Here is a 22,031-nt window from a genome sequence, read left to right on the forward strand (position 1 = left end):
TTTACAAGCATATCATAGACGCCTTAGCCTTACAGCAATTTTTCAGAACCGCGGACAGCGACGGGCCATTCCATTCACGGCCCCATCAGAATGGAATCCGACTGAAACAATGCTGCCAGCGGCGATTAAGGCCGTCATCCGGGCCGACTGGAGGGCCTTTAAAGAAATCAATTGGAACAAAACGGACAAACCCAACTTGACGAAATCCGAACAAACCGCGCTGACTGACTTAATCAAAGATAAACGAATAGTCATCAAACCGGCGGACAAAGGGGCTGTCGTAGTTGTCATGGACCGAGAACGTTATATACGTGAGGCACTTAGACAACTGAATGATAAAAAATATTATCGCAAACTGCAGACCCCGATCTTTTGGGAAACAATTCCCATGATCGAGGAAATCTTGGAGGAGATGAAACGGGCGAACTTCATCTCAGCCAAACAACTGAAATTTCTCAGAGGAAGCTCAGACCCGCGACCGAGAATTTTTTATCTCCTCCCAAAAATACACAAGACCCCCGACAAATGGAGCTTCCCGTATTGGATGCCGGCAGGCCGCCCCATTGTCTCGGATTGCGACAGTGAAACATACAGATCCGCTAATTTTGTGGAATTCCACCTCAATCCGCTATCAAATAAGCATCCCAGTTACCTGAAGGATACATATGATTTCCTCGGTAAAATGCGAAACCTACAAATTCCGCGAGATGCATTTTTGTTTACAATGGATGTGGAAAGCTTATACACAAATATTGACACACCGACAGGATTAAAAGCGGTAAGTGAATGGATGACTCGGTTTCCCGACAGCCGGAGACCAGATCATGCTCTGCTAAGGCTATTGGAAATCAATCTCACGAGAAATGACTTTGTATTTGACTCCCAATATTATTTGCAGACATGCGGCACAGCGATGGGCAAAGCCTTTGCGCCCTCCTATGCCAACATCTTTATGGCATGGTGGGAGGAGCAAGCGCTGTCCTCAGCATCACAGCGTCCCCTGCACTATTATCGCTTCCTAGACGACATTTGGGGCGTCTGGTCATCCTCTGAGGAAGACTTTGAAAAATTCGTAACGCATTTGAATGCACAAAATAAATCAATTTCGGTCAAGGCTAACATTAGCAGAACCCGGGTTGATTTTCTGGACGTCACAACTTTCAAAGGCCCAGATTTCGCTAATACGTTAACATTGGATTTTAAGGTGCACTTTAAGGAGACGGATACACACGCATTGTTATGGCGAACAAGCTTGCATCCACGTCATACCTTCGCTGGCATCATTAAATCCCAATTGTTAAGATTTTCGCGAATCTGCAGCCGACGGGAGGATTTCCGGGAGGCCACTTCTACTTTGTTTACAGTCCTACGACGCCGGGGATACAGTAGGAGTGAGCTGCGCAAAGCCCGACGATCCTTCCGGGAACCTGAACCACAGGAACGACGCGGAGAGGGCGAATGCACCCCGCTGGTGGTGACATACTCAAAACAGAGCGTCCGACTAGCGGTCAATTGTAAACTAAATTTTAAGGGTTATTTGAGAACCCAGAGGGGCTTCGAGAACCGACCGGTAATTGCCGCGTATCGAAAGAACCCCAATTTGGGTGATCTTTTGGTCAGCGGCATTTTGCCGAGCTTGACGGACTCGGAGGAGCAAGGGGCAATCCCCTGCTCCCGCCCCCTCATTTTCTTACGTCACGGCCGCACGAGACGCGTAATTAAAATCCCACCAGTACGCGACCCTGCTCGTCCAAATTGTGTATACTTACTACATTGCGCCCTCTGCGGGATCATGTATGTAGGTGACACGAGCGGAACGGTGCAACAGGAGGTAGACAAACTTCGTGATCACGTGACAGGCGATTCCAACGCGACGATCTCACGAGTGGTGCATCATTATAAATTACATAAAATGAGCCACCTTGAATGTAGATCATTACAAATAGGCCCACTATGGAACCAAACCGAACGCAAACGTGTGGCCACGGAGTGGCAAATTCGGCTGGGCACACAGTACCCATTTGGCTTAAACACGTGACGCAAGTTGACAACGAACGCTCCCCCACCAACAAGGGATCAGACAGATTTATGATGAGGATGCGCGGCCGTTCATTAGAACAGGCCATCCACTGAACTGTTCTGACTGGACAACCAAAATGTGTGGGGGAATAGCACCGCTAATTCAGCAGGCTAAAAGTAGGATTACGTCGTCTGATGTGGCACTCGCTGAACCTGCAAGACAAAAAACGGGACTAAATTAATTGACGGCAAAAGTCGCCAGGCATGCACAGAGGCAATAGTAGAGAGAGAAAAAAAGCAGAAATAATCGAGACATGGCTTGTTCGGCTTTCGGGAAATGGGTGGCACCCAGTGTGGCGAGTGCACAACGGAGCGGATCTCCCCCGGGGGGACCCCCTCTATGAGGGGAGCCAACCGGGCCGCTACCGGATCTCTATACTAACCCTAACCCTAACCCTAACCCTAACCCTAACCCTAACCCTAACCCTAACCCTAACCCTAACCCTAACCCTAACCCTAACCCTAACCCTAACCCTAACCCTAACCCTAACCCTAACCCTAACCCTAACCCTAACCCTAACCCTAACCCTAACCCTAACCCTAACCCTAACCCTAACCCTAACCCTAACCCTAACCCTAACCCTAACCCTAACCCTAACCCTAACCCTAACCCTAACCCTACCGCTATTCCTTGACTATAACTCCTATCCCTATCTCTTACCCTAACCACAACCTCTCTTCCTAATGTCTGACTCTAACCCCTGTCCCTAACCACAACCACTTTTCTTGATTTCTGGATTCCTATCCCCTCACCTGATTTCTATTCCTTACCCCAACCCCTCAACCACTCAACACTGCGACGGCCCGAAGAAGACGAGATGCTGGGAGGACAGAAGACGACTTGGCTTCGGGTCGAGGGAGAATCGTTCCCCGACCCAAACCCCAGATCCTGGACCCCAGGGATCCCGGAGTGGAAGAGGACATGGCCGGAGAGAGGTCACGGCGGTTGGAGGACGGTCAGTAATCCACCAGACGGATGACCGACTCGCCGCAAGGCGCTCCACACCCTGAACCGGAGGGGGACGGTGGGCGAACGGGGGACCGAAAGGGACCGAGCCACTGTCCTCCCAACCGGACATGAGAAGGGCATGGGCGACCTGAAAAGTTGACCCGGCGGGCGAAACTAGATGCCTGCGCCGAGCCTACAAAATCCTCCGACTCACACAGTCCTCAAGTCCTCGTCTGAGAGGGACGATGGGTAGAGGCTCCGAAGGCCCCAACGCGGGGTGCCCCTTGGGGTTGAATGATGACCAGCGGGGGGTCTGATGCGTTCCCAGTGTGGAGCGTGCGCTACGAGGTAGGGCTTCGGCCTCAACTCGGATCCTTTCCCAAAAACCCTAACCCTAACCCTAATCTCAACCATTAGACCAAACCTAAATCCCAACCTGAACAATACAAACTGTTTTCAACTTTCCATTTAATATTGAAATACTAATTAAATAAATAAATTAATTAATAAATGAATAGATAAATATAGGTATGTAGAAATATATTAGTACAAAAATAAATAAATAAATAAATAAATAAATAAACATATAATCAAAGAATTAATAAATAAAAATATGGTTGAATTTTTCATGAATAATACATCAAGGAAAATAAAATCGGTTCGCCATTTTTGAACATAATGAACAAAACCAACAAAACAACGAACAAACCCCCCCCCTCTTGTTTCCCCTCTCTCTCTCTCTCTCTTTCTCTCTCTCTCTCCTTTTTTTCTCTCCCTCTCTCTCGTCTTCTTTCTTCTCTCCTTCCCTCTTCTCTTTCTCTTCTCCTATCACCAACTCACTGTATCTTGACCTCACTTTCCACCTTCAGTCCTGACCCCGACCTCGGGTTGTTACCCTAAAACCAACCCGTAATCTCGATCTCCATTTTCCTTGTGGAGAAGGGATGAAAATTGGGAATATCAAGGAAGATGAAATTTTAAGGGACGACCACAATGACAAAATTCCTTAACGGATACCCAAAATCAGGGAAAGACAACGTGCGGAGATGATGAGAAATGGAGGAGGAGAAAACAGCAATCGTCTGCAAAAGAAGGATGACGACGCACACACGAGGCAACTGATGAAAGAGATGAAACAGCCACCGGAGGAACCAACATTGTCTGAAGGTCCCAAGACCGGATCTCGGCTAAAATGGTGAAATCTAAAAGAAGACCGAGCCAAACAGACCCCGGGCACTCCCGTTTATTACGAAGAATGGGAGGAACCCCACTGTCGGAGAAAGACACCAAAGGCCGGACACAGGGCGACCCCCTGGCTTCAGGTGGGTTGTTATGGTGATTGGCGTGAAATTCCTATGATCCCCCGGAAGCGGAGAGTGCATATCGGGATTCGGGGAGACCCGGATCTCGCTCTAGTCTTTGCAAAAACCTAACCCTAACCCTACTAACCTAACCCTAACCCTAACCCTAACCCTAGCCCTAAGATAGAAGAAAAGAAGAAAACCAAGATGGAAAGGAGAATTACATTAAGGAAGAGAGAGTGCTTGAGGACCATGGGGGAGGAACCAGTGGCAGGACTGCGCACTTACCTCACTCCGACGGAGGAAATCTTCCGTTGGGGGTGGGATCTTTTCCCTTCCTAACCCAAACTCGCGATGAACGTGCGCATGCGTGTTCCCGGCTGGTACCTGAACCCGAAGGAATCTTTCACAAAGGTATGTAAACAATACAGCATTATTCGACTGGGCCCATACTCAAAACTAAAATTAAAATGTGAGGGATCCAACAAGACGTGTCTTTTCACTCGACTCGCCACGCATTTGTGTTAACCTTCTCAGGGATGACGAATATTTGGCCATTTCGTTGCGTTGGTCAGATTTGGCGAGACTATGGGCACATGGATTAACGGCTTGAAGATCCTTGTGAAAATCCCTGTTATATTTACAAATAATTATAATTAAAGCTTGAGTTCTTCCAATGCGGCATCCGTTTTTAAATATGCCCAGTAAGGAAAATGGTGGAACGCCCGAGGTCGGCTGCTGGACAAATCAGATTTTGTGGTAAAATTGTTAGGGCCTTTGGACGTATGTTGGTTTTTTTGATTCTCTGTGATGTTGTTCAAAAGATTTTCAGTACATTTCAATTCCACTATTGAGCAGTATACACTACATGATACACGCGGCGAGGGAGAAAAAAAGTGACAGACATTGAAGATGTTTTCTTTGTCGCATTGAGCAAATGCCTCCTTTTTTACAGCGTGAAAAGACCGGCAGCCGGCCGCAACAACAGTAGGATTGAGGGCCGGAAGCAGCGAAACGCCAGAGTTGCCAGCTCCCGGCGCACATTTTCCCCCGACCCGCATACGCCCTTCCTGCTTTTTCAGGAAACGTGAACGCTACGGCGATGCGAGAGTGTGAAAGTGAGATCTGGATCGGATCTCGCACCCAAAACTTCGACGGAAATCGTCTTCCCCGGTCCCCGGCAGACAGTGAATATTGCGCGCACAAACGACTGAATAAATGGCCAGGATGTGGTGCTGAAAACATGCTTTATTAAAACAACAACAGGAACACACTCAAGGAGGACAAATGAAAGAAAACAAGGTCCGCCACGGCAGATGGCGTCACCGTGGCAGAGAGGTCAACACTGACTAGAAGCTACGACACACTCAAACACGCTGCAGAGCAATCCTCCAAGAGTCGGCGCCGCTCGGGCACGTTGGAGTCCGCCGGGACTAGCTTCTGCGTCCGGGAGATGTTCCCGACGGACCATCCTGTGCCAGGAGCGGCGCTCCTACGTCAAAGGCAAGAGCGCAGGCCACTCGCGCTCTCCGACGCTCATCCAATCCATCGGTAATACGACGCAAGTCGGTCCGAGCGCAAGACCGCGGTGCGCCGCCTACGCGAGGGTGACGCAAGCGGCGCTCGGGGTCTTACGTTCGCTGGAAATCGTCATTGTGACGCGTGTCCAATACAAGGAGACTTCTTCACTTTTTGCCGTGTACGTCGGCAGGGAGACGCTCTACCTGCCGAGGCAATCTTTAGACGTCAACGTAGCGTTGAGGCGCACCGTGTGGGTTTCTGCCTTTTGCAGGGTATTCGTTCCGAGCGGAACTTTCTCCCGCTTTGGGGCGTTTGCTTTCCTTCCTTCACTTCATTCTATAGTCATAAATAATAATGCATACATTTGCCATAACCGTCACATCCGGCTATATACATTATGTACATGTCACTGGAAACGTTTCATCACATGGGAAAACAAATAGAGACTTGGGTGGGGCTGACTGAACGCCAAGTGTGGTACACAACAAAAAAAAAAAAAACGGAGTTCCTATTTACAAGAGGAAAATTCTGTCAATTTCTGTTATTAATGAAGCAAATCATTACTGAAATTGGGTGTGTAAGTGGGGATACAAACCTCCATGTTGTGATTCAAACATATTTTTCTTTTTATTTTTCCCCTACCTCCTTTACGTCAATGGGACCCGAACGCCGACGGTTACGAAAGCGGAGCCGAGTTCATTGGAAAAGCAGAGCGCGTACGCGCCGGCGTCGCTCGATCGCCGCCTTGTGAGCATCGGCGGCGCCATCCACCCCGCAACGCTTGTCCCCGTCCGGAGGAGTCCGCCCCGAGCGCAGCTACTGCGCAGACGGGGCGGGCTCCTCACAGAAGGCCCCGATTGTCGTAGGCGGTTCGCCGAAGAAGAGGTTCATGTTCTCGGGCAGAGCCGTGGTCCTGAGTGGCGTGCCTGTGAAAAGCGTCCATCTTAGTGACACTGTCGCATCCTTCGCCACAACTTCCTAACCGCGACTTTCATTCGCGGCGGAGGAGCAAACTGCAAAAGCTGATTTGGCTCCCTCCGACTGCGCTCGGCTCTTGAACGTCCGCCTCACCTGTTTGCTCGCCGGTCACGAGGGTCCTCTGCAAGGAGGAGGACGAAGCGGCTTCCGCACCTGACCTCCTGCTCGTTTGCACGATTTGACGGCTGGTCTCGGATGCGCTCTCGATGACGCTGAAGGCACCGGCCCGCATTGATGCGGATGCCTTCACGTGAGACGAAGAGGCCCAGAAAGCTTCGGCTTCTTGTTCCACGCTCGTCATTGGTTGTGTTGCTTCCTCCGCGTCGGCTGCTGGAATGCGAAGACAGCGTTTGCTTGACACTTTGGAACATCTTTTTCAAGCTCTAATGACTTACCTATGACGTTGAGGGAGGACGTGGCGGAGCACTGGCCAAGCTGGTTTTTGGCTCTGACGGTGTATTTGCCACTGTCTGCCAGGGTTGCTTTACGGATCTCCAGCGTGTACACGCTGTTGGTCCAGCTCATTCTAATGTTGGACGTGGACGACAGCTGCCACAGAAAACGTCCGAGTGAAGATTTGCCTTAGATAAAAATTCAAGCAGAGACATACGCGGCTACTCACTGTCAAGTTGTCTTTCAACCACTCCACATCTGGGAAAGGCTCTCCCGCAATCTCGCAGGTGAATTTGACATTTCGCCCCTCTTGCACATTTTGGGATCGGGGTTGCAACAGGAAGTGAGGTGGCGTCCCACACCTGAGCTGCTCCGAGTCAACAGAAGAAGGGGACTTCTTTCCCACCGTTGGTGACATGACTCTCTTCGGTGACTCGGGCGGAATTTCATGGGCGGACGGAGAGGGCGATTTGGCAGCGAGCGACTTCGGCGAGGCTGGCGACATCACTCTAGCTTCCCTGACAGATGGAGGCGGCGACTTTGCGGTGGGGGACTTTGGGGAGACTGGTGACTTCATTCTGGCTTCCTTGACAGACGGAGGCGGGGACTTTGTGGGGGGAGACTTGGGCGAGACTGGCGACATCACTCTGGCTTCCCTGACAGATGGAGGTGGGGACTTTGCAGTGGGGGACTTTGGTGAGACTGGCGACTTCATTTTGACTTCCCTGACAGACGGAGGCGGGGACTTTGCCGTTGGGGACTTGGGCGAGACTGGCGACTTGACCCTCAGAGGGGATTTAAGTGGCTGCGGAGACTTGATCCTCTGCGGGGATTTGACAGGCTCAGGGGACTTGGCTTCGGGGGAGGTGATTCTAGGAGAGGCCGCGACTTTCTGCTTGGACTCTGACTTGCGAACAGTCAGGGTGAAATAGGCTTCCTGTTTGCCACCAGCATTTTCCACAGTTACAGCGTAGCTTCCGTCGTCGGACGCCTGAACTGTAGAAATTTCCAATGAGGAGTTAGATACTGTAGAAACAATGTGGTGACGACTAGAAGAGCCCAGGGCTGCCCCCTCGCGAAACCACAGTATCAAAGGCGCTGGATCACCATCCACATCGCAGGAGAATGAGGCGAGGCCTCCCTCTTCAACAGTCATCGACCGAGGTTTGGTGAGGATCTGTGCGGGGACCGTGGTCTTCACCTCATCCTTTTCAATGACGGTAATGGTTTTTGTCACTGTTCCCTGGACTGCTGCTACCGCCGAGATGTGGTACACCTCAGTTGTGCTCACGTCTGGAAATTGGGAGGTTGGCGATTCCTCGTCCCGATGGGTGGGAGAGTAGGCAGCAAATTCTGCCGCCACGTCCAACGTGGCACTGTCTGAAGTCTCTCCTTTGATGTTCTTGCAGACCACGCAGTATGTCCCTGCATCTTCAGTCACACAGTTGTTGATCTGGAGAATCAGAAGTCCACTACTGTTGCTGATGTGATGTTTGCTGCTCGGTTGAATCTCTTTCCCGTTGTGGAACCACTTGACTCCAGGCTCGGGTTTAGCCTGGACATTCAGGGTGAACCTGGCATTGGAGCCGAAGGCAACGCGATGAGATCGCAATCGTATGCTGATGCGCGGGACGTGGTCGAGGCTGAAAGGGGCTTCGGATGTTCTCTCCACAGATCGCCGCTCTGACCTGAGAGTCTGCTTTCTCTCCTCGTACCTGGACAGAAAATCCACTCTCGGCAAAGTCACCTCCTTTTTGACAAACTTTTCTGAGGGCGAACCTTTCATCTCTGGCTCGGGGACCGGGAGCTTTTTGATGGGTTTCGGAATATATTCGGAGGCGAAAATAGTCAAATACTCTGATTCACTACCCTCTGAAGCTCTTGTGACAGCGGCGACCATCTCCCGTTTCAAACTTCGAGTCTTCTCCTCAGTTTCAATGCGCTGGAGTTCACTCTTGTAAGTTGAGATTCTCTGAGTGGTCATGTGAGGTCGCAGCAGCTCCTGGTCCTCACGCTCTTCGAGCACTCTTTGCTTCTGTCTAGGCGGTCTGTAGGTGGCTTTGTCATGGCGCTGCCGCAGTTCGACAAAGCTCGGGCCGGCTTCGTATTTGGAAGGAATTCGGTATGAATCGTATCTTTGCGAGACTTCTGCCTCCTCCTCGTCGCTGCAAACTCTTACAGGCGACAAAGGACGCAGTGCTGATAACTCAAAGCGGACAGGGCTGAGGCTGGGCAGAGAGGCAGAGTAACCGAGCTCCAGCTCACCCTCCAGTCGAAGTCTCTCCTCCTCAGTTCTCTTCATGGACAGATACTCCTTCACCGGTAGTAGCAGCTCTTCATCCGACAGGTCGCCCAGCGACCGCCTCCTGATCCTGTGGTAGACGTCCAACTCCGGCGAAGCCGCGCGATGCCTCGACGGCCTCACCGTCTCTAAATCATCCTGACTCATGGACGGAATGCGCCACTTTGGCTTGTATTGGTCTTTGATTCTGACAGGCACCTCATAAAACTGTTCCCACCTGGAGAGACGAATACGTTTCATCCTCTTCTGCTTGATTTTTTCCATGGGCTCCGGGAATTCGTACTGATCCCTGATCTTCTTGTACCACTTCATATCTGAGAGAGGCTGAAAGTGTTTGATCTCCACGTCTTCTTCGAGCACAGCCGGGTTCATGACCCGCGGTGCAGGAACGTCGTATGGCATGCGTAGTCTTTTTTCATCGGCCCTCTTCTTTCTCTCCTCTTTTTCTTTCTGTAGCTCAGCTTCAGACCTTTCACTTCTCTTCGTCGCCACGGCAGGTTTGAACATGGTCGCCGCTTCTCTGACGGCCTGCACTGCTGCCGGAGGCAATGGTAGAACGACGGTGTCTGACAAAATTTGGTGCAGCCTCACTTTTTTGTCCATTTCTTGCATTTGCAATACGCTTTCCTGCTCCTTTTGGCTGGCCTCGTAATCTCTCTTGACGTGGGCGACACGTTCCACCCTAAGTGTTGCCTGACAACTGGCAGATCCGGCAGAATTGGTCGCGGTCACTCTGTAGACGCCAGAGTCTTCGGGCAGTGTATCTCTCACGTGAAGAATGAAATAATCCAAACCTTCGTGGACAAGTTCTATTGATGGCCCAAAGGCTATGGGCGTGCCGTCCTTTTCCCACCTCAAGGTGGGGTGGCCAGAAACTCGAATTTCAAAGCGAACATTCTGGCCCTCTCTGCACTCGACGTTGGCAAGAAGTCGTTTGAACATGGGCCTCAGGGTGAGGTCTGCCGGTTTTGGTCGAGGAACCACGGTGAGACGGGCCTTGCAGCTGTCATCGCCGTACCTGTTGCGGGCCACGACGCTGTACTCTGCGTCATCATCGTCGTCAACGCCATGGATCATAAGCTGATACAGGCCCGTATCACTGATGAAGGTGTACTTTTTGTCATCCTCGCCAGGGATCAGCTTTTGTCCGGATTTGTGCCACGTGACCCGGGGCTCGGGGTGAACAGTGATGGTAACGCCGAAGCGTACGTCCTCACCGACATATGCCGTGTGATTAACCAAAGGAAAGGTGAACTCAGGTGGCTTCTGAAGCATTCTGGCCGTGTCGATCCGACGCTTTGTCCTCTTGACCACCCGGGTGGTGAAGAAGTCACGGTAGGACCGAACGCCTTTGACAAACAGCTCCGCGTAGACGCTATCCTCGCCATACTCGTTGACAACCTTGCATCTGTACGTGCCGTCGTCGGCTCTCGTCACATCGGCGATTGTGATCACAGCCAGACCGTCCTCGTAATCAATTGTGTACTTGTCGCTCGCCTCCAGTTGCCTGACCCCACAATACCAAGTGACTTCCGTGGTGCTGTCGTAGTTGTCGATGCTGCAAATGAACTTCACTCTATCGCCCTCGCTGGCCACCGAGTGCCCGACCTGGCCTCCGACCGGTCCGTGCTCAAACGGTGCAATTTTCACCTTCGAAATGAGCACGCCGCGCTGGGATCTAATTGAGCCACCGCTGGCCACGCGAGCGGCAGACACCACGGTGCTCCATTCTTTTCTCACCATGGTCTGGTAGTATCTCTTGTGTCTGCCACTCTGGATGGTTCTGGAGCTTAGGTTTTCCACAGGCGCGGACAGCCATGGATGAACAAGAGCCTCCGCGGCAGACATACGATGCTTGCGTTCCTTTGTCATCAAGCGGTCCGTGAAGTCCAGCGCTTCAACGCTGACCTGCTTGAAGAACTCGTCGTCATAGCTGTAGGCCGCGTTTGAAATGTTGTCAATCATCTGCTGGTTGGTTTCAGCGGTGAATGGATTGAGTCCACACAGGAGCACATAGGCCAGGACGCCGACTGACCACATGTCAGTCACAGTGCTCACCATGTCACACTGGTGGATCTCAGGGGCCGCATACTCCGCGGTGGTGTACTGAACCTTGATTTGGTCTCCGGGCGTCAGGTGTCTGCACTGGCCCAACTCAATGATTTTCACATTGGAACCAGTTCTTGTTGTGTACACGATGTTCTCAGGCCTGATATCAAAATGCCCATAGCTCTGACTGTGCAGAAACTCGAGAGCTGAGCAGATCTGACGAATGTAATTGGCAATCTCTCGCTCACTGAGCTCAAACTCTGCTGTGTTGAGACGCTCAAAGATGTCGACGCCCGAGATGAAGTCGTAGATCATTACCAGCTCCTCCGGGCTATCGAACGACTCGTGGAGGAGGAGGAAATTTGCGTGCTTGGCCAGGTTCAGTGTCGCTATCTCCTTCTTGATGATGGCCTGGTCTGCACCCCTGACTTTGACAAATTTAGCCATGTAGGTCTTCTCAGAGCTGATGTTCACACAGCGGTGGACGATGCTAAACTGACCTCTTCCCAGTTCTTCTGCGATAGCAAATTTGTTATGCAGGTTCTTCGCGTCGGAGTGCGGGGATTTGCTCTTGGGAACGCGCCCCGTATCATCGACCTCCCTATCATAGAGGAGAACTCTGGACTTGTCTTCCTTTGTTACGACAGGCCCGCTGGTCTCAGACGGCGCGCTTTGTCCAAACTTGTTCTCAGCTATTACTCTAAACTGATAGCTTGTTCCTCCAAAGAGATTAATCACAGTGTAGCGGGTGTCACGGGACTGAGCCACACGCTCCCATCTCTCAGCTGTGGTGGGGCACTTTTCTATAATGTAACTGATCACCCTGCTGCCGCCGTCGTTTGCCGGGGCGACCCAGTTAAGTGCCACTGAGTCTCGAGAGACATCGCTGGCCTTAATGCCCCGCGGGGGATCGGGCACATCTGCAACATCCAGCTCAACCGTTTGCTGATCGATTCCAAATCTGTTCTTAGCGCAGACAATGTAGAATCCTGCATCTTTCTTCTCCACTCCGTTGGGGAAAACCAAAGAGGTGAAGGACCGCGTGACAATCACCTGGTAGTGGCCATTGCTGTCAATAAGATCCTGTCCCTTCTGCCAAGTGATGACAGGGTCGGGCTTGCCGCCAAAAGGTATCTTAATGTTGACCATTTCCCCACGCAGGGCAGGAATTGCTTCCTTGTCCTTCAGATTCTTGGGAAGGTGGATCTTTGCAGGAACTGATAACAGAGCAAAACATGCGGGCATGGTCAAGAGAACAGCCAACGACGCATTTAAGAGCAGTATGTGCAGCATCGACAGATTTTCTTACTTTCGACATCCAGGGAGACTGTCGCACAGATGGAGCCCCCTTGGTTGGTGGCCCTGACCTGGTACACGGTGGAGTCTTCCTCGTCAGCCTCGACCACAACCAGCTGGTGGTAACCTCCCTTAAATTCCTGAATCTTGATCTTCTTTCCATCCGAATGGATCTCCTTTCCTCGCCTGAACCATTTGATCACCGGTTTTGGCTGACCTGTGATCTTGCAGACAAGTGTAGCGTTGCTCTTGTGTTTGACACTCATGTTCCTCAGCTCCTCCTTGAATGCGGGCGCTCGAACATCAACAGCTGTGGCGGGAACAATGCAAGCGCTTTCTTCGCTGTAGTCGCTTCGTCCTCCGAGGTTCTCGCACCTCACCCGGAACACATGTTCAACGCCCTCTGACAATCGTTTGACGGAAAAGACCGTCTGTTTGATCTCATCTGTGGTCACTGGCGTCCATTCACCCCATTCCTTCTTATCCTTCTTTTGCTTCTTCTCAAGGCAATAGCTCTTGATTTTGGAACCGCCATCACTGAACGGAGGCTTCCAGGAAACCACACAGGAGTCCTTGGTGATTCCAGATACAATTATTGCTTGAGGCGGTGATGGTTTCTCTGTGGGCCGCAAAACAACAAAACAAAATGGAAAAAAAAAAAGGAAAAAAAGCTTTGTCAGCATGAGGGGTACCTTTGCACAAATTTTGCTGAATATTGTAGCGTGCATGGAACAAACCTAATTGGCTCTTGATGAGGATGGGCGTGATGAGTTCAAGTGGGTCGCTGTTGCCGTAGCGATTCTGGGCGTATACGCGGAAGAAGTACCCGGCGCTGTCGGTAAGGTTGGGCACGCGACAGGATGTGCCATTAATAGAAGATGATACCAGTTCCCACTCGCTTTCTTCCTTGTCCTCGCGCTTCTCCACAATGTAGTTGGTAATCATGCAGCCTCCGTCATCCGTTGGAGGCTTCCAGCTGATGATGACCGAGTTCTTCAGGAGGGCCTCCAGAATGATGGGACCCTGAGGGATGTCAGGTTTGTCTGCAAAAGAACAGGTTGATGTGTCTACGGATTCGTCTCACTAGATATCGCAAAAGGGGGTCTCGCCAAAGGTGACCCCCAAGTGTGACGACAGAAGCGTACCATAGATTTCGACATTGAAGGCGGTGTCCGCCCTGCCAAAGTGGTTGTGCAGTCGGATCCTGTATTTTCCTCCGTGGACTCTGCGCTGCACATTCTTGATGACGAGGTGGGTATAGTGCTCTGTGGTCTCGATACTGATGTCCTCAGAGTTCTCCAGGGTCTTTGCTTCCTGGAGCCACATAATCTTCGGCGGTGGGCGCCCAACGTACACAGCGTGGATGCGTAGGGTTGTTCCCAGACCGGCGTAGTAAGTGCTCTTCAACGGGTAGTCCGGGTGGAAGGACGGCGCAGCTTCAAGGACAAGCACGCCTGTGGTTTCTGCTTCTCCAGCATCATTGGTAGCCCTGCAGGTGTACTCTCCCTCATCCTCTTGTTGATCCGTCATGATGGAAAGGGAGTGGTTACGGCCATCGGAGCTCATCTCGTATTTGCGCGACTCAACAATCTCCTTGCCTGCGTGGTACCACCTGATCTCAGGAGCAGGCCTGCCGATAATCTGGCACTTCATGACAGCGGGCTGTCCCAGCTTCTCTGTGACCTCATCCATTTCCTTTCTCAGGCTCGGTTTTGTCTCAACTGCGCAAATGGCAAACACAGAAATGCACGACATGTTAAACCTTGCCGGGCGGCACACTCTTTTGCACCAATCGTACAACGGGTACTTTTATGTCAGCAGTCAGAATACGCACCGCTCAGTTTGGTCTTGATGCACGCGGCTGTCCGCCGAGGCCTGCTTACTCCCGTCTCGTTCTCAGCAAACACTCTGAACTCATATTCGGTAGCTTCGGCCAGACCGCGCAAGGTGAACTCCCGCGCTTTCAGTCTCTCTTTGTTGCATTTCTTCCAGCTGCTTTCGGTGGACTTCCTGTATTCCACCCAATAGCCCAGGACCTCTTTTCCCCCGTCGCACTCTGGAGCTTGCCAGCGAATGGTGATCAAGTTGTTGGTCACAGCCACTGTATCTACTTCGCCAGGCTGACTTGGCTTATCTGCAAGGTGAAATCATGCAAAAACAACGTCAGATGTCTTTGTCATCCCCTGCAGCAAAAGCGAGGGAGTTGGTGAGGATTCGCCACACAAATTATAGGGCGTGTCCTTGAATGCGAGGCGGCACACAGTCAGTCAGCCCATTTGTGCTTCTGACTTGCCTCAGATATGCAACGACTCACCGAACGGATCTTTGCATGTGACTGCGTCTGATACGGGTCCAGCTTCGCTCGCGCCAATTTCATTGACGGCCAAAACGCGGAAGTGGTAGTCTGCGTCTGCTGTGAGTCCAGTAAGGGTGAACATGGTGGATGGAACCCTGTTGGGGTGGCGAGACCATTGCTCCGCAGACACCTCCTTGTACTCAATGAAGTAACCCAAGACGGAGGACCCTCCGTCATCCTTCGGTCTGGACCATGCCAGCGCCACGGAGCTTTTGGTGACATCCATAATCTCCGGCGGTGTGCTGGGGGTCTCCGGAGGACCTATTATGCGAACAAGAGTTTCCCGGCTTGTCAAAGGTTCGCCAAGCGAATTCTAGCGCGCGGCAGAAAAACGGAGCACACTTACAAAGCGGGGTCATGGGCACCAGCGGCTGCAACGACTTCAGAGATGGGCCGATGCCAAACGAGTTCTCAGCAGTAACCTTGAAGTGATATTCTGTGCCTTCGCTCAGGCCCTTGACGACCAATTGGTTATCGGTAACCCTGCTGTCCACGGTGTACCACGCGTTCCTGGTAACCTCTCTTCTTTCGACGATGAAGCCGAGTAACTCTGCCCCTCCGTCATCGGTGGGCGCTTTCCAGGACACCTTAACAGAGTTGGCCTGGATTTCCTCAAACTTCAATGGGCCTTCTGGAGCACTTGGACGGCCAATGACGTTGACTTTGATTCGGGCCTTCTTCTTGCCAACCTTGTTTTCCAGCAGAAGCTCATACACACCAGAGTCGCTCCTCTCAGCACCCTTGATCACCAGTTCGCTGGTGTCTTCAGTGTAAGCGACCATGGCCTTGGTTGACACTGACCCGCCGTCCTTTGACCACGAGCAGGTAGGGCGAGGTTTACCCTTGATGGGGAGAGAGAGCCGGACCACTCCGCCATGACGGACTATGTACACATCTTTGTATTTCAGCTCAAGTTCACAATCGGGTGATTCTGTAGGAGCGGGGCACAGAGGGTAACAGTTACTTTTCATTTACGTTTGGGAAAAGGGCACGCCGACTGCGCGTTGTGCGTTCATTCTTGCGCGCGCCCTTACCAAACATCTCCGTGACCGTGACCGTTCCGGGAACCTCGGCGGGCTCGCCAGAGCCGCCTGCGTTGCACGCCAGCACTCGGAATTTGAACTCCTCCCCTTGTGGCATGTTGGTCAATGTGTACTCGCAGATCAGAGACGGGGTAGTGTTGCATTTGAGCCAAGTCATGGTGTCCACCTTCTGCATCTCAATGAGGTACCCGTCCACTCTGGCATCTCCCTCATCATCTGGGGGACTCCAAGCCAGTGACACAGATGACTTGGTGGTTTCTGTGATCCGTGGATTCTGTGGGCAACCGGGCGGATCTGACCAGAACACAAATATATAATTCAGGCTTTGTAGGACACAGCTGTTAATGAGAAATCAATCAAAACCTTGTTCATACAGGAAATAAAAAAATATTTCGTTGGAGTTTTGACGGTTTCTCACCAATGGGATCTGACGCCACAGCTGGTTTGGAGGGCAAACTCGGTTTGCTCATTCCACGGGCATTGATGGCAATAATTCTGTGTTCGTACTCCAGGCCTTCAATCAATTCCGTCGAGCGGTATCTATTCATTGTGACGGGATTCCTGTTGGCACGCACCCATCTATCGGACCTGACTTCTTTGCGCTCAATGATATAACCGGAAACTTCCAGCCCGCCATCCTCTTCAGGTGGGTTCCAGGCAACAGTCATGCCGTCACGTGAAACATCGAAAACGGTTGGTCGGCCAGGAGATCCGGACACATCTGTGGAAGGAGGATCAACACGTAAGTCTTCTGCCAAGGGTGACGAGGGAACATGTTGATGGGGACACCAACTGCAAGCGGTTACTTTACTGCGAACCCTTACTTTTCAAGCTTCTACAGGTGACAATTTCAGACTGCAAGAAGTCTCCGGTGCCATAGCGATTCACAGCAGCCGCGCGGAAGACATACTCATCCCCCTCAGTCAGGTTCTCAAATTTGAAGGTGGGACGGCTGACCGAGTCAGAAACCGGCACCCAGCCTGGTCTGTGGGCATCCCTTTGCTCCACCACGTAGCCACTGATGGGAGCTCCGCCGTCCCTGGCGGGAGGATCCCAGCTACAGGTGACTGTGGTGGCATCGATCTCATCAAATCTGATAGGTCCATGTGGCTCGTCAGGTTTAGCTAAGAGAATATCATCTTGTATCAGTGCAAAGCTCGTTCCAACCACGGCTCTTTTGCTCAACAAAATCAGGTTAAATGGCTACCGTATCCAGAGGTGGGTTTATTCCATTTCAGAAATTCAAGTAGTATTTTTGTGGGAAGTTGTCCTTGCCACAATAGTAGTGAAGTAGTGCTTTGTGCTTTTACTGGCATGTACAGGAAGAAACTCCAACTCTTCCTCCATTGGCCGCAAACAACAAAACTACTCAGCAGTTACTCGGTACTTGAGGAGTCATTTCAAAGAATGTTTATTTAGGCCTACTCAAGTGATTACTTGGAGGACTACCGTTTATGTGTACTGACGTTGATTTTGTCTTCCTTTACAGACAATGAGGTTGGAATTGATTAATTTGTCTTATACACGAGCCCTGTTGTTCTGAAGTAACAGACGGTATTCTTGGGTGAGAACAATTTGGGGCTACTCGACCCACCTCTGTCCAAGTTCCAACTGAACACATATCAGCAAATCAAACATAAAGCCCAAATGCGAGGTTTCCTTACAGAGAATGACAACCTTGATGACCTCAGTGGTAACACCAACAATGTTCTTCAACTCCACAGCGTAACTTCCGGTGTCATCAATGGTTGTGTCGGACACGGATAGTTTGGAAAACTTGCCAGTGCTCTGGATCTTGACACGGTTTGTGATTTTTATCCTATTGTCACCCAAAAACCAGAGGCAGGATGGGGGTGGCCTGCCAATGATCGGTAGGTCCAGCTCCAGGGTTTTACCGGCCCGAACGTTCACGGTTCTCTGGGGCAGATGGGTGAAATCCACTGCGGGCATCACTGGGGAGTAGAAAATAAATGTTTAGCCGTAAAACGAGAAACTAACAAAAAAAACAAAAAAAATACACTTTGTCTTCATGACTTCGACGAGAAAAACAGAACTATTAATGAGTTATCCTTGTCACCTCTTTGTTCCTGTACAGTCACAGGTGTAACGAGTTCCTTTGGTTCACTGGCGCCACGAATATTGACGGCTTTGATCCGGAACAAGTATTGTTCGTTCTCATTGAGCTTCTCGATTGTGTGCTCCAAGTCAGTCAGCTTGAGCGAGGCCACCTTCATCCATTTGTCTGTACCGTACTTGCAGGCCTCTACGACGTATCCGGTCAGTCTGCTGCCCCCGTCGTGCTCTGGCTTCTCCCAGCCCAGGGAAACGGTGCTTTTCGTGACATCGATCACTTCCAATTTGCGCGGTGGGTGAGGCACCTCGCAGACCAAGACGACGTCCGGTGTCTCGCAAGGCTCGCCGACGCCATAAATGTTTTCGGGTAGGACTCGGAAGTAGTACATCATGCCCTCAATGAGGCCGTCGATCTTGAAGGATGTTTTGCTGCACTTGGAAGTGACAGTCTTGTAGGCTCTCATGGAGGCCTCGCGCCTCTCAATAATGTAATTATTGACCGGTGCGCCGCCGTCCACAGTTGGGGCGTCCCACGAGATGGTGGCGTATTCTTTGGTCAGCTCCTTGATCTTGATTGGACCAGTGGGTCCTGGTGTGTCTAGGGTCAACAGCAACAAAATAAGTTCAGAAGTAGTTTTCCTAAATAGTTAAAATAATGCCGCGTACGCCTCTCCACAAGAACTCATGAGACGGTTGTCCGCTTACCATAGACTTTGACAAGGATCGAGACTTCCTGTTTGCCAGCAGAGTTCTCAGCCACTAGTGTGTATTTTCCTGCGTCATATCGGTGGACCTTATCAATGATGAGTGTGGTTGACTTGTGGGTGACCTCTATGAAGCCCCGGGTGTTCAGGTCAACGCCCGGCTTGCTCCACGTGATTGTTGGAGCAGGACGGCCGGTGATGTTTACAAAGAGGCGCAGAGAACCGCCAGCACGCAGGCAGATGGTCTTCTTCAGGTCATCGTGCAGCTCAAAGTCAGGTGTTTCTGTTGGGTCAAGGTAATGATGCATAAGGTTGCTGAATTGCATTACGGATAAAAAGCTTCACGCCAAATAGTTGCTCCAAAGTCAACGGGCTTGCAGATTTGCATTTCTTTGCTTTCTTCCCCCAGCGGCAAAATGATCAATGTTATTATAATCAAATGGGCAACTCACCGATTCTCTCCACTGGCTCTGTTTCGGCACAGCGCTCACTGAAGTCTCCGGTGCCATTTATGTTGATGCCGGCCACTCTGAACTGGTACTTTTTGCCTGGGCAAAGTCCGGCGACCGTGTGTTCTGTAGTACGCAGCGTCTTCTCGTGGGCCTTTGTCCACTCCGTCGTTCCAGCTTCCTGCATTTCCAGTAGGTAGCCCAGCACATCGGCTCCTCCGTCCTCCACGGGTCGAGACCAGGCCAGGCTAATACTCTCGGCGTGGGTGTCAGTGATACGAGGTACGGATGGAGGGCAGGGGGTGCCTAAAGACGAGAGAAGGTAGAGCTTTAAGAGCAGCCGGCGGTGGTCTAGACTACACAGATGAAAAGTTGGTGCAGCGCCGACTGACTGACTTCCTCACTCACTAATTCTTTGGCGGGCTACTGGGACCAAACTGAACTTACATGTTGGCTCTCTGCAGACCACATAGAGAGAAACCTCGCTAGGTTCACTTTCTCCTGCCTTGTTGATGGCCGTCACTCTGAACTGGTATATGTTGCCTTCTGTCAAAGCAGACACCTTCAGTGTCGTGTCGAGGTGCGCACCGCTCCTGTTAACCTTCACCCAGCGGGCACTCTTCTTCTCCCGCCTCTCAACCAGATAGTGGATCAGTGGGCTGCCGCCATCACTCTCAGGCTTCAGCCACTCAATGGTAGCAAAGTCCTTTCCTGACGTCAGAATCTCAGGTGCGCCCGGTGGACCCGGCACAGCTGTAAGAAGGGGTTTTCTAAAGTTTAAATCAAGAACCTCGGCAGGCTGTGTTCATAGTAAAGCTAATAACAGTGGCGTATCGGAACGTAGCTAGAGTCGTGCCGTCGGGTCACCGCAAGCTACGATCAAGTCCATTGAAAGAAATCTTAAGCAGTAACCAATGGCAAACGATGAGATTAAAAGAAATGTTCATCACACATTTGACAATGGCACATTGTACAGACACTCACTGAAGGTGTTTCTGGCGACCATGGGCTCCGAGAGAAGGGGGACTCCAATGCCATACTTGTTGACTCCACGAACCCTAAACAAGTATTCTGTGTTCTTGAAAAGGCCGGTGATGCTACAGGTCGTCTCCTTGCACTCGGCATGCATGAAAACCCAGTTAAGTCTGTTGGTGTCCCTTCTTTCCACGAGGTAGTGGGACACTGCGTCACCCCCGTCCTCCAAAGGAGGCTTCCAGCTCAATGTGCATGACTCCTCTGTTATCCTGCTGATCTCGATGCTGCCTTCACACATTCCCGGGGTGTCTGGTAACATCATTCACGGCGTTGTTAATCGTCTTCTCGTCGAACGAGGATTTTGATGACAAATAGAATGCGCACCGACTCACCAAGTACTTTAACGTTGACTTCGGCGGTCTTTGTCCCACTCACGTTCCGAACAGTGAGAACATACTTTCCGGAATCATCTCTGTCGCAGAATTTGATGATGGCCATCGCCCGGTTGGACGTGTATTGCAAGTGGTACTTCTCGCATAACTCCAGCTCTCTGTTGCCCTTGGACCAGGAAGCTTTTGGGTCAGGCCTGCCACCCACTGCGGCGTCCAGAACCAGATCTGAACCCGCTCTCACCGTAACAACATCAGTCAGGAGTTTGCCGTCCAGCTGAGCCTTTGGAGGTTCTGTCATGGCAAACAAACATACTGTTCACGTGGGTTGCATCTGTGCCGTCAGCCCGGGTATTGTGCCACAACCGTGACACCCATTCTTTTGCCAATTTGCGTCGTGTATTTTATCGCAAATATATGAAAAGACATTACCAAAGTCAGTCTTGCACTGCACAGAGCCGGTGGAACCTGACGGGGTGCTGAAGACTTGGTTGGCATTTTTGGCAATGACGCGGAACTCATAGGGTTCCCCTTCTCCCAGGGCGGTCACGGTGAAGAACGTATCCGTGACGTTGGTGTAGTTACACTTTAGCCAGCGGCCCTCCCCGGTCGGTGTGTACGGTTTTCGTTCAATAACGTATCCTACAATTGGACTGCCGCCGTCATAAAGCGGAGGCAACCACTTGAGCGACACGGTGGTCCTGGTTACCTTTGTCACTTCTGGCTTACTCGGCGGCTCTAAAAACAGAAGTGGTGACTTGCGTTAGTCCACGGGCCGGAAGTGATTCGCGTCTGCGGGGCAAGCGATACTCACCAACGGGGTTTTGGGCGATAGCTCCTTTGGAGGCTTCACTGGCCTTGCTCAGGCCGGCACTGTTCATGGCATAAACACGGAACTGGTACTCGAGACCTTCAACAAGGTCCTCCGCCTTATGGAAGCACTCAAAGCATGGGATCTTGTTCTCCCGTACCCAAAGGATATTATTTCTCTCTTTCTTCTCAATCCAGTACCCTGTCACCTTGCTGCCGCCATCGTGATAGGGCTCCTCCCACTTCAAGGTCATTGAGTTGGCAGAGATATTGAAGACGGATGGCCTCGTCGGGGGTCCGGGAGGAGCTACGATGGTCAAACGTGTAATGTTCATCATTGATTCAGGATTATTTTATTCATCAA

At 51.3% G+C, this 22,031-nt stretch overlaps 2 protein-coding genes across 2 annotated transcripts in view; one reads left to right on the forward strand and one right to left on the reverse strand.

Annotated features, from left to right (window-relative positions):
• LOC148423278 (uncharacterized) overlaps positions 1 to 2,505 on the forward strand; it is a 2,742-nt gene extending 237 nt beyond the window's left edge. Inside the window, exon 1 of the mRNA XM_088415469.1 lies at positions 1 to 2,505. This exon is cut by the window's left edge and continues 237 nt beyond it. Coding sequence (XP_088271595.1) covers positions 1 to 2,038 — 2,038 coding nt within the window. The 3' untranslated portion in view covers positions 2,039 to 2,505.
• Positions 2,506 to 5,559: 3,054 nt separating this feature from the next.
• The window catches only part of ttn.1 (titin, tandem duplicate 1), a 125,802-nt gene continuing 109,330 nt past the window's right edge, over positions 5,560 to 22,031 (reverse strand). The window contains 23 exon segments of the mRNA XM_088414990.1: positions 5,560 to 6,776; positions 6,922 to 7,155; positions 7,224 to 7,377; positions 7,451 to 7,654; positions 7,925 to 12,789; positions 12,882 to 13,487; positions 13,606 to 13,911; positions 14,014 to 14,589; positions 14,703 to 15,002; positions 15,183 to 15,485; positions 15,571 to 16,155; positions 16,259 to 16,561; positions 16,686 to 16,988; positions 17,092 to 17,391; positions 17,932 to 18,219; positions 18,345 to 18,938; positions 19,046 to 19,327; positions 19,497 to 19,799; positions 19,941 to 20,246; positions 20,478 to 20,777; positions 20,861 to 21,151; positions 21,290 to 21,595; positions 21,672 to 21,974. Of these exon segments, the coding sequence (XP_088271116.1) occupies positions 6,547 to 6,776; positions 6,922 to 7,155; positions 7,224 to 7,377; positions 7,451 to 7,654; positions 7,925 to 12,789; positions 12,882 to 13,487; positions 13,606 to 13,911; positions 14,014 to 14,589; positions 14,703 to 15,002; positions 15,183 to 15,485; positions 15,571 to 16,155; positions 16,259 to 16,561; positions 16,686 to 16,988; positions 17,092 to 17,391; positions 17,932 to 18,219; positions 18,345 to 18,938; positions 19,046 to 19,327; positions 19,497 to 19,799; positions 19,941 to 20,246; positions 20,478 to 20,777; positions 20,861 to 21,151; positions 21,290 to 21,595; positions 21,672 to 21,974 (12,242 nt within the window). The 3' untranslated portion in view covers positions 5,560 to 6,546.

This window comes from Hippichthys cyanospilos, chromosome 5 (genome assembly GCF_059441005.1).
Source record: "Hippichthys cyanospilos isolate Australia breed blue-spotted pipefish chromosome 5, RoL_Hcya_1.0, whole genome shotgun sequence".
NCBI lineage: Eukaryota > Metazoa > Chordata > Actinopteri > Syngnathiformes > Syngnathidae > Hippichthys > Hippichthys cyanospilos.